General features: G+C 43.0%; 1 protein-coding gene across 1 annotated transcript; it reads left to right on the top strand.

Moving 5' to 3' along the window:
• Nucleotides 1-10,742: 10,742 nt before the first annotated feature.
• On the top strand, nt 10,743-13,754 carry igfbp1a (insulin-like growth factor binding protein 1a). Its single transcript, XM_056378434.1, has 4 exons — nt 10,743-11,311; nt 11,466-11,635; nt 11,975-12,103; nt 12,514-13,754. Exons 1-4 carry the CDS (start codon nt 10,930-10,932, stop codon nt 12,622-12,624), a joined length of 792 nt encoding a protein of 263 aa, XP_056234409.1. The 5' UTR covers nt 10,743-10,929; the 3' UTR covers nt 12,625-13,754.
• Nucleotides 13,755-14,593: the final 839 nt, after the last annotated feature.

Raw genomic sequence — 14,593 nt, 5'->3', positions numbered from 1 at the left:
GGGGTAAAGCAGCTGGAAGTGCTATGGTATGCAGAGCATCCTGAGTGACAGGTTGTCATGGTAACACAACAAGATTGTGCCCTGACATGAAACCATCAAGGTTGTGTTTTTCAACGAGTAAATGATGAACCAGCCCCCCACCCCCCCACCCCACCCCCCCCACACACACACACCCCTCAACCTTCTTCTGTTAGCTTTGTGACTCATACTGATTGTGTGCAATCATTACAGAGGATGTCAATACTCCACTTTCTGTTGATAACCCAGAAAGTTACAACAAGCAAATGTGCGTGTGTGTGTGTGTGTGTGTGTGTGTGTGTGTGTGTGTTTACCACCTGCTGCACTCTCATGATATGATCAAACACACCCGGCTCAGGAGTGCCAACGTAAACAGTCACACACTCGGAGATAAGCGAGCGGAAACGGCCTTTTCAGGCCTCGTTTACAGCTGAGCTGCAGCGGGACGGCGTCTATCAGCAGCCTGAGTCACACGCTGCCAAGGGGAGATCAGGGCAGCGATGCAGAGGACTGGGTTAATGATCGTTTTTATGCCCCCCCCACCCCCCACCCCCCCACCTGCCACCTCCCTCTTGCTGCTTACCCAGTGACCCCTGTGTGTCAAAACATCCCTTACTGTAAACCCTGCTGGAATCTGGGAGGATAAACACGAGCCACTGCCAGACAGAATCTGTAACTGTGGAGATACTATCTTCACTTTTATATTTATTTGCAGGCGTTTGTGTGTCTCTGTTTGAGGGAGCGCATTTTTGTGTGTGAGTGAAGTCAAACAAGTGGTGAACCTGCAGCTCAACATCAAACATGTATTACGTCTGCAGCATGTACCTGAGAACAAACTGAGGACTTCCTCACCAAGAAAATAAAGAACTTGGTTCCCAAACCAGGGGTTGCCCACCTTACGCCCACCTCCCAAAGGTTTCACAAGATAACTCTTAACCCTTTAATGTCAGCATTTATTTCTATTAATATCTTTGCGATAATACAGCATAAAAATATGGTTTGGATGTTGTTAAAATCTGTTGACTCTCCACTTTCCGTTTCATATTCTTGCGAGATTGTAGGTGACTCATAGCCGGAGCTAGAAGGCCTCGAAGGACGCCTCTAAAATTTGGTTAAAGAAGAGAGACAACACTCTGCATTTTAGACATTTATTATACATTTGTCTACTATTTTACTCATATGTTGCACAATTTTTATGACCCCAAGACTTTGGTTAAAACAATTTCAAGCACCAAAACAATTCATCCATGTCAGGAAACGTATGTTTTCACATGTGATTTGGAGAATATGGACTTCAGTTTTTCAGCATTTGAGCTAAATTAGAGCCAATTTCGATTTAAAAAGCTTCTGAATGGAAGTTTAGATAAAATCAAAGTTGTGTGTACATACTGCGGTGATGAGCTGTCTTTCCACCGAAGCACAACGACCCTGAAACACATCTTTGCTAATGTTAGCAAAGATGCTAACACAGAGGCGGGATCAAGCGTCACACCACACTGGTGGAGCGCAGCAAAGCCTGATCTGTCAACAAAACCACAACAACCAATGCAATCCTTAAATGGGTCGCCAGAAAGTGCATCAACACAGCTGAAGACAAGGGGCTTCAAGACATTATCCAGATCGCCTCACGTGACCAATCCTACAATACACCTACGAGGGGAACTTTTATGTGGAGATGCTTCATAAATAAACTGGGTGAACAGATAAACTGTTGTTTCTCTGGAAGCGGTTGCAGCACGTAAGCTGTGGAGGTGCGGGTAGGCATGTTTTTTTGGAGTTTGGACAGACTAAACTTACTTTTTCCCCCTATCTCAAGCCAAAAATCACTGAGTCTCAGTGAGCGCCCTGGAACTTCCTGGCAGATGATCCACGCTCTAGTGCTATTTCACTTTTAGTCTCACGGGACTTTCACACTGCCAGACACAGAGCACAGTTTAGAGTTAAAACACATGATTCATCCTAAAGGATTGTTTGTTTGTTTTGATCAAACCCATATGCAGGGATTGAGCTCTGAAATGCTTTCATTGTGCAAAACTGAAAATGTTCTTCCAAGAAATGTTTCACAACTGAGCTTCTGCAAGGTTGTGAAACAAAACATTTCCTCGAGGTCCCTGACGAGAGCCAAAAACACAAATTGCTGTTTTCTGATTAGCGGAGAAAAAACATCCTCCCACTTGCTTGTTTCTCATCAAGGATTTAGGAGTGTTTTTCTTCGCCTTGTACATTATGCCCCCCCCCCCCCCCCCCGCCCGACAATCTCATCGGCATAGATACACGTAGGGTCAATGAACTCCATGTTGTGTAAGAACAGCAGTGACCCTTACTAACCTTCTCCTTGCGCTCCTGCATGTTTGGTCTCTTCTGAACGTCCACACAGATGGAATGTGACGAGCGGAGGGAAAACACCTTAAAACACCCAGAAAATGTCATAATAACCCTTTCGAGACAGAGCGGATCGCTGTGACCTGAGGTAAACTGATAAAACACCCTGTGAAAAACAGACCCGGGGAACGATTCATTTGACCTGCGGAGGTCCAGACACAGGACGTCAGATTAATTGTTTGTTTGTTTTTTATAGATCAAAGGACATGTACAATAAATCAGGTAATACAACCGCTAATTATTTGAATGATATAAGTATGAAAGGTGAAAAAACAAATGAAAATGGAAAAATGGAAAAGTTTTGAAAGACAAAAAAAAAAACACAGGGATACATAAGTAAATATAGAAATAATTATTCAGTGGGAGATAGCAGGGAGGAAGTTTCCATTATTGTCAAGAGCTTATTACTCATTGTTGTGTATTTAACCGAATTATTTGATAAATTAATTTAGTTCTAGGAAAAAAGTGGGAAAATTTTGGTCTTTACTTGGCAAATGTTTGTTCATGCTTCATAACCTGATGATGTTACAACGCATGCAGCTCTGATTCTGTGCCACACATATTTATTTGCGTACGGGGACAATAAAGATGAAAGTGAAGAGAAGTGGAGAACAGATTCAGTCCAGTTGACTTTAGACAGTGTGGCCACTGTGGCTGAAATTCTTCCTCACTGTAGATGATCTCTGAGTCTTTATTTACTGCGTGTCGTTTGATCTGGGTGTTCTGGACAGACTGTTCCATTGTGATGGAAGGAAGGATCTACTGACACAGATCTGATGGGAGCAAAAGGGGGCGTAGGAGGGCGAGTAAAGTAACAGTGAGCTTGGATGGAAAACTCCACTTTCTTGCATACGGACATAATAATGGTAAATCCCACTGAACACAGCTCCTCTGAGCCATTCATGAGACTGTTTCCAGTTCACTCTGCCAAGTGCAATCCTCTGGCTCGGACTTCCTCCTACTTCTCATTAGAGCCACAACGAAGAGAGGGAAGCACTGCAGCTAAACACACACACACACACACAGACACACAGACACACACACACACACACACACAGTCACTCAGAGAGACAGAGAGAGAGAGAGAGAGAGAGAGGAGGAAACTAAACACAATGGATGCTGGCGCATGGGAGCCTGGATTTCCTGGGTTTCCCACACACAAGTGTACAATCACAAGCTCACAAACATATACACTCATTCGGAAACACCAAAACACGCTGTCACACACACACACACAGACACACACACACACGTGAACCATCATGCGACATGCCAAGACGCTAGGGTCTAACGAATAAATCCATTTCCCCATTCACAACATTAAAACGGTGAAAGTGGCCCGAGACTCCGCTGCCATGAATGACCCCGGCTCTGTTTCAATGTTTTTCTCCCAGACCTCAATCTATGATCTGCGCTGCCTGTTTAATAGGACATGGATTATCCGATTAAGGAAATCTTGTGAGAAGGAGAGGAGAAGAAAAAGAACAACTTTGCTGGGGATTAGCGTCATTGTGCCTGCTCACATCACATTCCTGGCTGCTGATTCTCAGCTCCAGGAGAGGACACTGGTTAAACCAGACCACGCCACCATACGTGCCCCAGGACCAGAGACAACACTGGTTCACGCACGGAGACCAGAGCCTCCATCTGCTCTGGTTCATCAGATTTAAATCACCACTAGACATAAACACAGGTCACTAGATGACACATGATGATGTGCAAGTGTTTTAGTGTGACGTGATATAAGATAGAGGTGTAGGATGAGGCAAGTGTCTCAACAGAAAGTATGCAACTATTGCGACACCTGTATTAATCACTTAAAGTTATAATATGTAACTTTTCCACATTGAAATGTCTAAACAACTAGACCCATGTTCTATATGTTGTTGAGTGGTGTTCTTACATTAGCCCAGATGTTTCCATCAGTTCTCAAAGCAGAGACAGCTGTGATTTTGATCATGGTAACTAATAAACAATTAAAGATGTCACCTTGGGCTTTAGGAGACATGCCATCCTTCAGAATTTTAATTAATCAGTTAATTAAAAAAAGAAAATCATCCGTTTCGCTTTATAGATCTTTATCATTTTACTTTTTGGGTTGCCATGTTGTGAAAAACTCCTTTCCGTGACGTTTATCTTCATCCTCAAGATCTGCTTAGCCATATAACTCTTTAATTAATCAGTAACATTCCTTTAATTGTTATTCAACATGTTACCTGCTGAAACAACTTACCAACTTTATTTAAATTTCGACATATTCTTTCAAAGTTGGTAACAACATTTTCTTTTGTTTGACTTAAGTCCACGTGCCGCATGTGTCTGTTAACTGCTGACTTGATGACTCACTGGAAAGTGAAGAAGTCATTATTAAAGAGTCATAGGTTTCTTGCTTGATAATAAGCCTTCAGGCCCAAAGTTGCAAATGTTAGAATCATTAAAGGGTTTCTTTTCAACAGTAACTAATTAAGTCTTCAGTTATAAATATAAAGTTGTTAATAAATTGATTCTCATTACTCACTTTTCAAGAAGGCAACTGCTCATTAAAGTCTCGTAGACAAACAAATTTATAAATGTTGAGAGTTAAAGTTACAATTCTTTCCCTTGGATTCTGCAGTTAACAGAACAAATATCACCACAAGGTCCAGAACAGCTTCTGGACCTTTCAACTATATGGCACTATCTTCCTCAGCAGATGGTAAAATTGTTTTGTCTGCTGCTGTTTTCAAAGTCAACAATAAACTTTGAATTTCAACTTTTACCACAGATGGTAAAGTCTTTAAGTGAGTGCTCATGGGAACGGGAATTTTATGGAAAGCTATATTTCTTATAAGAACTCAGAAGAAGATCATGTGATACTTTAGAAAGCTCCAGAACAGCTACTCAACAATTTTGTCAACATTAATAAATGATTACGCCTCATTAGAGAATTGTAACACAATCTGCAGTTCCAGCACCAACCGTAACTCTGTTTATCTGATGGATGTACACACTGTATATACAGTATATTTACTCTATGATGAAGTAAATGAAACCTTGAACGTTAATGCAAACACTTCCTACAGGTTGATGACTCATAAACCGTCTGTCTGTACAAAGGCTGTGCTGGAACAAACTGTTACTACACCCTCTGATGTAATGTTAGCATGAAACTGTGGTGCAGGAAGTAGTTCCTGTATGTTGCTGTCAGAAAGGTGAGAAGGAAGACGGACTGGTTTGTCAGAGTTTCATCCTACAGCCAGATTATGAACCAGAACCTGAGAAGACCAGAACCAGAAGGAGGCTTCACATGATGAAGACCGGCACAGTCTCCAGACCTAAACCGAATTTCCTAAACAATATTTTATTTTCTATTGTAAAAAAAAAAAAAAAAAAAAAAGTCACAAATTTAGATTCAATTTTATTCAACATGATTCCTTTAAGAGAAAGAAAAACTTGATTATTTACCTGTTCTAAGCTTTAATTTCTAACATTTCAGTGACAACTGTAAAAACTGTGGACGGATGGTGTATACATACACATTAACCTCAGAGAACCTCTGGGTGTCGGCCCGTGAAGTATTCATGCAGGTGTGCATTCTTTCTGTGGGTGTGATCTCAAACAACTGTGTTTTTCTGAGCTCATCTGTCGTAGATACCCCCCTTTTGACGCCCTGCAAAGGGCAAGGTTTAAATCATGGATCCAGGAGGGTTTGTATCTACGTGCGTGTGTGTGTGTGTGTGTGTGTGTGTGTGAGCAGCTCCTGAGACAACAAGACTGTTTTTCCCGCTGCTCTTGTCAAAGGTAAACATTCCAGTCTTGGGACGTTCAATGCCAAGCGCCGTTTGATCTCCATCATGTGACATCTGAAAGAGATGGAAACCACCCCCCCCCCCCCCCCACCCCCCCTTATCATCATTCTCCCAAACACCAGCCCCACAGCAGCCATACAGGGGATTTGCGGGTTTGGTTCTCGGAGGCTCTGATGAATCCTGATGTGTACATGTGATTTTGAAAAAGAAGGTCTGTCCCTGACCTCAGATAACTCTGCTCTGTTTGACCACAGCTCTCTCTCTGATCCGATGACAGCAAAGAAAAGAAAAACCCTCACACAACCTGTCAGATAACACATGTGGCTCCTCCATGAGAATACTTCACATGTTTTAATCCCTCATGTCTCTTCTTCTTTGCATCAACCTGCTAATTATACAGAGGATCCCGTGCTTTTGCTTTGCCACAGCAGCCACACAGCCATATAAGACTGACGTGGTTCCCAAGAGCATGACTCAGAGTCACAGTCAGGATCAAAACAGGTAAAGAGCATATCTGATGGAAAGAAAGTGGAAAATGACAGGTATGTATAATAGGAGCAGATGAGGGAACAGGTGAGTGTGGAGGAGGAGCAGGTCAGGTGATTCCTCCAGCAGGAAATGCATGAAATGACAGCAGAATTACAACATGTTCGCACAAACAACTGGACTGAACGAATGAGAGGATGAACAAGCGGTGAGAAACTCAAAACCATGACATAAGACATCAGGCTTCACACACCAGTTTGATGGCTTTTGGAGCTATCTTTATTTTTTATGAGTTGTCGGGTTCAGGAGCACAGTGAGAGATGAACATTTAGGGTGGATTGAGGATAAATGTCATGTCACGGAGCCACCCGATCCTGCTCCCAGCTGCCCTGAAGTCCACATTCCCTCGCAAGGATCCAGACTGCAGGCGTCATCCTCAAATCACAGTTCAGCTGAGGACACGCTGAGCCAAACACACCGCATGTACGTCAGGAAAACACGTGACTCTGGTTGTAAAATTTTAAACGTTTGGCGCTTCAGTGACAGCACATTATTTTTGAAGAAGTATTTGGAAAAAGAAAGTGAAGAAGTAGCTTTACTTTTACTTTTTTAAAATGCTTGAACGTCACTGTTGATACTTTTAGTTAAGAATGAAATGCACTTTTAATGGAGCGGTTTTGCATTATGGTACATGTACGAACGCTCACATGAGCTCTGTTCTGCTGCAGTATGAGCGCTTTTCCTTATTTTAAAGCTCCATATAGTATAAAAGTAGATGTCCATGTCTTTTTTGACTATAAAGCGGGTCTAGGTTCTTTATTAATACTGTGAAAGGATCTAAGTATCTCATCTAAAGGCTCAGTCCACAGAGAAATGCACACAGCCTGTATTCAGAAACTAAGCCTTAAAACCAGCCGTCAGGTATTCTGTCACTTTGTGATGTCACATCAAAGCAGTCAACGCTCTCTGCCATGCCCCAAGCCCCGCCCACCTGGACCCACCTGGACCCACCATCCAACCTTGCAGGATTTGGCATCTCTGAGTTTTTACCTGAAATCTGTTATATTTTTATTGGATCACTCAGAGAACAGTCAGCCAATCAGAAGAGAGGCTCGGTGCTTCCCGTGCTTTATTTTGTAGTGTTCTGATCAACACTTTGAAATAAAACACAGGAGAAATGTGAAATATGTGATCTTTAAATGCACGTCTTACTTGAATCACCTGTTCATCATAATGTAACATCACCTATAAAAGAAAAGTCATTTGCTGATTAAGGCTATAGTGTACGGTTGAAAGCTCTGGAAATAGCTAAGTGTAAGTGGACATTGTATTTTGAACATTAATTACATTAATAAACATGTTTCAACATTGTAGCTGCTCTAAATCTACCCTTACACTTTATTTAATTGTAACATCATAAAAACAACATATGTATATATTTTGATATAAAAACATCTGCAATGCAATGTCACAATTACATTTTAAAATGTAATGGAGTATTTTAGTGAAATGCAAGGATCTCAGCAATCTAGTACGTGAGTGTTGTGGCGTTCCCTCAGTGTAAACTTGTGTTTTCATGATGAGAACGGGGCTGTTCAGTCGTGCATCGAAGGACTTCCTGTTCAGTGAGAGTGAGAAAAAACAAATGACATCCTGTTCTGCAGCTATAGGCAGCACATGAGAGCACACGTCATGTTTTATTGATAGAAACGCAGCCTCTCTCCGTCACTGACCCGCAGTCGTCACAAACTCATGATGTTGCTCTCAGACTTTATTTAAACTCAAAGAGCTTCACTTTGAAGTAAATACAGTGTGTCAGGCTCAGGTTTAGGGGAAATGTGTTTAAGATTATGCACAAAATATTTCCATTTGCTGGAATGGTACAGCCATAAAAACAAAGAGTCTGCGTTTTAATATTTCCCTCAATGTAAACGACAAATAACCTCAATGTAGATATTATATGTGATGATATATGATACTGTCAGACAGTGAGGGATACGAGGATTTTTACAACCTTAAAGCTACTTATGGGGAAATAAAAGGGAGAAATTCATATCACACACGTACCAGGTCCTTCAAAACACTAGACAACAACCTAATCCAAGTTATCTAAAGTTTTCTAAACATGTGGTTTATGTCAGTTTTCCTCTTGGACTCCAACTCATAAATCATGTATGTTAAAATGAAAAGTAGTCAGTGTTTTTTCAGATCACAGCGCTGGAAAGTAACTATATTTACTCCTCTGACAATACAGTACAAACAAGTGCAATATTTCAATACCTCTTTTCTCTGTTGTTTCAGGCAAGTGCAACTTTCAACTGTGGATTACACCATATACTGTTGCATTTATATTTATATTTTACCTATCACCTATTTCTTATATAGATATTGTTCTCATATATCATAGTATAAGTAAATGTTTTTTTTACATTTTATCTTTATATTTTATCTTTATAATCGTATTTCTTATTCTCTATTCTTTGCTGTTGCTGACACAGTAACTGTAACGTAACCTAATTTCCCTCTGGAGATCATCAATCAGAAGTATTCTGATACTGTACTTGAGTAAATGTACTTCATTACATTATTATATATGCAAGTTAATTAAAACAACATAGGCCTACAGATAAAACCTGTATGTTTTTCTTACTAATTTCTCATTAATTTTAATGTTTATCCTCCAATTCTGGGGAAACTGGTCTCAGACTTTTGCAACCCACTGTATATAATATCAACATATATTAATAGGCTTTGGGGTGGACAATAATAGGGAGGGGGGGTCAAGAAAACGCTCTCACGCCACATCAGATTACACTAAAAGCTTTATTTAGCCCGGGGCTTTGACAAATACAAATCGGGGCGTCACGTGAGTGCGACTGTTAACACCAGTTGACAGATGATGCAATCCTATAAAGCAGTTGCATGGAGCCGATCACTGATGCGGCCCAGTGCACCAGAGAAAGTCAAAGTGGGGGGGGGGGGGTAATTAACTGAAATCTGAAAATAGATAAGTGGGGGGTGGTGGAAATGTGACAATAAAGAAAGGGGGGAGGGGTATGCATTGAGTCTTTCTTAGTCCTTTTGCAAATGGAGGGAACATTAACAGAGACCCGTCCAGGGTCAGCAGTGACAGGACACCAAATGTCTTGCAGCAAGCCGTGAAAACGTGCATGTTGTCCACCGTGGGACCATCAAAGCCTCCAGAGAGCGGCGATGCGAGGGACGTGTCTGTGGTCATGTCAGCGCAGCTCCCATTCAAAGCTTCGCTCTATTATTATCCCAGGAAACGGGTAATTACAACGGGACATCTCCTGGACGCAGCCCAAAGCGCGCAGGGGGGGGGGGGGGGGGTCACATGCCACATGCCTGAGCCGGTGACTCACTGGCGTAAACGGTGACCCTCATTTGCGCAGCTAGCCTATTTCTGAAAGTTGGGGATTTATTGTCCCCTGTTTGCAGCGCGCGGATGTTTTCTCATGTCAAATGAGAGCCGCGCTGGTTCGCTCCCGGCGGGGCCCAAGCTCTGTGCGCGCAGCGTGGGCGGTGCGTAATTTGCGCTCATTGTTAGTCCCCCCCCCCCCCCCCCCCCCCCCCCCAAAGTTGTGTAAGAAGTTCGGGACAGGGCAATTAATGGAAAACACTCATGAATAGACAACGTTGTTTCTAAACAGAGGGGCTCATTTGTGTCAGAGCAAGACAATCAGAACTGCTTCACCCCTGAAATCGATGAAATGAAATGAGCGACACCGCGTGAACTTATTCTGATTTTAACTCATGAAAACAAAGGCAGCAGGATTCAAGCAGGCGGCCTGTGTGTTGGTACCGGTATCTGGAAATGTGGGGTATAGTTTGGTGTTGCACCCGGGTGAGAAAAGGGGAGGGGGTCCTTGATTGCAACATCAAACACTTGTGTCGTCACTAGTGAGCGATACGTGCAGGCACTGCCTGTTCCAAAATAAATATTGACGTGATTTTGTTGTATTCAAATGAGCTGCCTGACCGGACATGGGCGGGCCAATCAGAGCCCATCGTATCATTACACCTTCTTTTCAGAAATCATTCATAACGCTGATGCGTCAAACACTCACAGAGGACCCGGCTATAAATACGGCTGCGCGCAAGGCACAGTTAGACATTTTCCCAAAATCAAACGAAAGACACAACTGAGCAAGAACCGTGGGAATCCGGCTCATCCCTCTGATTACCCTCCACCTTGCTCTACATTTTGTTTTCTATATTTATTATCCAGCTCACAATGTTTGCCATGGGTGGATTATATGTGCAGCACGTCGTGGTGGCAGCGGTGTGCTCCGTGCTGGCCACAGGGACGCTGGGGTCCCCGGTGGTGGGGCCAGAGCCGATCCGATGCGCCCCGTGTACTCCGGAGAAGATGAGCCAGTGTCCAGCGGTGGCGCCCGGATGCACCGAGGTGCTGCGGGAGCCCGGCTGTGGATGCTGCCTCGCCTGCGCCCTGAAGGCTGGGGAGCTGTGCGGGATCTACACGGCGCCGTGCGGCTCCGGACTGAGGTGCACCCCGAGACCCGGCGACCCCCGGCCGCTGCACTCCCTCACCCAGGGACAAGCCGTGTGCACGCAGAGCCCTGAGCCAGAGCCGACCCCCGAGCCCCAGACTCAAGGTAAGGCCTATCACCTCCACATTTATGCATCTGCTTCTACCACATCCAGCAAATGCGCTTCACTACGACCCCTCCAAAATCTTTAAACCTTCAAAACCTGAAGCCACATTCACTCAGCCCCGCTTCACATTCATTCAATCTCCTCCTCCTCCAGATCAGGGAGAGCCAGAGGCTGAGATGGAGAACGCTGCCATCGTCTCGGACCCCGGCTCCAGCCACTACCTCCCCGGCCACAGTAAGCCCTACGACCCGAGGGCTGCAGCGGACGCTCAGGAGAGCATGAAAGCCAAACTCATCGCCATCCGCAAGAAGCTGGTGGAGCAGGTGAGACGCGGACAAAGGATCAGTTTCAATCTGTAAAATCCTCAGCGCAATATGTTGCTAAAAGTTTTTTGGGGGCCGCTCAGAGGAGAGGAAAGGACTAGCGCGCCACAAGGGGGAGCTGGTGTGCTGTTTGAAAGGATGAGGGAGAGACGAGAGAGAGAGAGAGAGAGAGAGAGAGAGAGAGGGGGAGAATGGGGATGCTTCAGTTTTATGTCAGCTTGATGTCAGCCCACTTGTTTGCTGATAATAATAATAAATTAGTGTTGATCATTATCATTATTATCGTTATTATTATTATTATTATTAATAACCCTTCTCTCACCTGTGTCCTGTCTGCAGGGGCCCTGTCACCTGGAGCTGCAGAGGGCCCTGGACAAGATCGCCAAGTCTCAGCAGAAACTAGGAGACAAGTTGACCAGATTCTACCTCCCCAACTGTGACAAGCACGGGCTTTACAAACCCAAACAGGTTGGTGTCTTCTTCAACATGTGTACATGTGTGTGCATGAGTGTGTGTGTGTGTGTGTGTTTTGGATTCATGTGACTCCACTCAGCATGAAAAAAAAATAGTGTGTGTGTGTGTTTGTGTGTGTGAGAGAGTGTGTAGCCAAGATTATGTCAACCACAGCTTTTAAATGATTGTGAGAGTGTGTGTGTGTTACAGGCAGGGATTTGTTCAGTGTGTTTGGTTCGAGGCGTGACCGTACATGTATGTTTCTTGTTTTTTAGAATTCTGACTTTAATCTCAGACAGTCAGTATTCTGAAGATTAAACATTAAAGAGACTGAATTCTGACTTTAAAGTGTTTAAAGTAATCCTTTTCTGTAGTTTTTTATATGCCAATGTAAATTAAATGATTTCTGCCCCCCCCCCCTGCAGTGTGAATCCTGCCTGGACGGACAGAGGGGTCGATGCTGGTGTGTGATCTCCTGGAACGGCAAGAAGATTTTAGGCTCGACCGACCTCCCTGCAGACGCCGAGTGTCCCTGAAGGGATCAACCACTGATTCAGATCTCACACACAAACAAACACACACACGCACACACACACACAAAGAAGAAGAAGAAGAAGAAGCCACTGATTTTTTTCCTTTTTGATAGCTGTTTATTTATTGATCTTGTCCATGGTGGTGTTTAATTCAGGTACACTGTCATTTCGGGACTGTTCGTCCCCCTCACCCCACCCCCACCCCCCCTCCTTCAAACACCCGTCCCAAAGAGAAAAAAAAATCTATTTTTGTTTTTCTGAAAAAAGGAGATTTTTTTAATATTGATGCATTTACTTCTACTCTTCAGCCTTATTTATTTCAATTCTACTACTTTTTATTTGTAATTATTTCATGAGTATTTATATAATTTTTTTGCCTTATTGTTATTATTATATTATTATTATTTTTGTGAGTGTATAAAGTGTATATATGTATCTTGGCCCTGAGTAACTCCACTGCTGAGTTGAGCTCGCTCTACCCTTAAGGAGTTGTCTGGAGGTTTGGTTTGGGACAAACCAAGCAAGAACAAAAAGCACTGAGTGACCAAATGTCATTTAGAAGAATTTCTAAATGTTGTTTTTATGATTCATTTTCACATCGTTGCCATTATTATGTCCTTTTTTTGTTTGTTTGTTTGTTTTATTGTTGTCTTTTTATTTTCTGATGTCACACATGATCAAATCTTGTCAGTGAACGCAAAACTCTCAGTCGGGAAATCCTTAATACAGTCTCAGAAAACATTTCCCATGGTTCCATGGGGCTGCAGATAGCATGACAGGAGGTGCCTCCCTGCGCTGCCTCTCAGACGGGTATTTCTACATTTACCTACCTCCAATATTTATGTGTCTGCTGTCAGTCGTGTTGATGTATCTGTCAAAGAAAAGACTTGCTGTTTGACTTTACAAGTTGCCGTTCTCTCTGACCAAGAACACATGACCACAAAGAGCGAGTCCGGCGGCGACCCGCGACGCGCTCTGCTCTATCTACATGCTGCTGTTGGAGAGAGAAATATTATTAATGTGAGTGTATTCCAAAGTGACTAACTGCTCACTCGTGTGTATGTACACTTTTTGTAATTGAGATGTAATGTAAGAAAAAAAAGGTGATATATTTAATAAAAACATTAACCTCAGCTATGTGCCTCTGGCCTCTCCTTCACCTCAGGAGGGGTTTTTTTTATCCATAGGTGGCAAAACATGAGAATCACAACAGTTTCATCAGGATGTGATTGTGAAAGTCTGTGTGTGTTGTGTGTGTGTATGTGTGTGTATGTGTGCGCAGATTCACTCCCGGAGCCACATTTTTCTATTTCCAGTGTGTTTGTGTAGAGTGTTATCACGGTGATCTAAAGTGGAGGTCCTTGTCTAACTTTAGACGCTTCGCCGGGACATGCAGCTCTGCGCTGCCTTTTGACCCGCGCTCTGTTTGCCTTGGTCGGGCACAGGAATTCGCCTCAACCTCTCGTGCCCACTGCCAGCCTGCCTGGCACCACCAGATTTATTTTTATTCTTTACAAATTGAACCTGTGCTTTATCCTTATTGACACATTCCAAGACTGAGGGGAGCCTGATTGCATTCAAGGACTTCAGCAGGACCAGATGTATGTGTTTGATCGGCTGCAGAAATTAAGCTGATGAGAGGACGATTGAACTTTAAGATGCTGCTCATGATGACATGAAGTGTCATGAAGTTCTACATTTTAGGCCTACACCTATTTTATTGTGCATTACCTTCTTACCAACCATATTTATTCCAGTTACTATTTATTGAATGTTGCACTTTATTTTGCTTGTCTGGTGTTTTTAAAGCATATGTAATGTAAATGCACAGAAATGACTATTAAAGGAATTCTGAATCCATTCCTTTGCAGTGATATAAAAAAACATAGAGACAAAATGAAATGAAGGTTTGGACTATCTCAAGTAGAAGATATATTAATATCTTCAAGTTCAATCACAGGAAAAATTTTAG

The sequence above is a fragment of the Seriola aureovittata genome, chromosome 6 (genome assembly GCF_021018895.1).
Source record: "Seriola aureovittata isolate HTS-2021-v1 ecotype China chromosome 6, ASM2101889v1, whole genome shotgun sequence".
Lineage (NCBI taxonomy): Eukaryota > Metazoa > Chordata > Actinopteri > Carangiformes > Carangidae > Seriola > Seriola aureovittata.
Note: the sequence above shows the minus strand (reverse complement) of the source record. Positions and strands in the feature narration are given on the sequence as shown.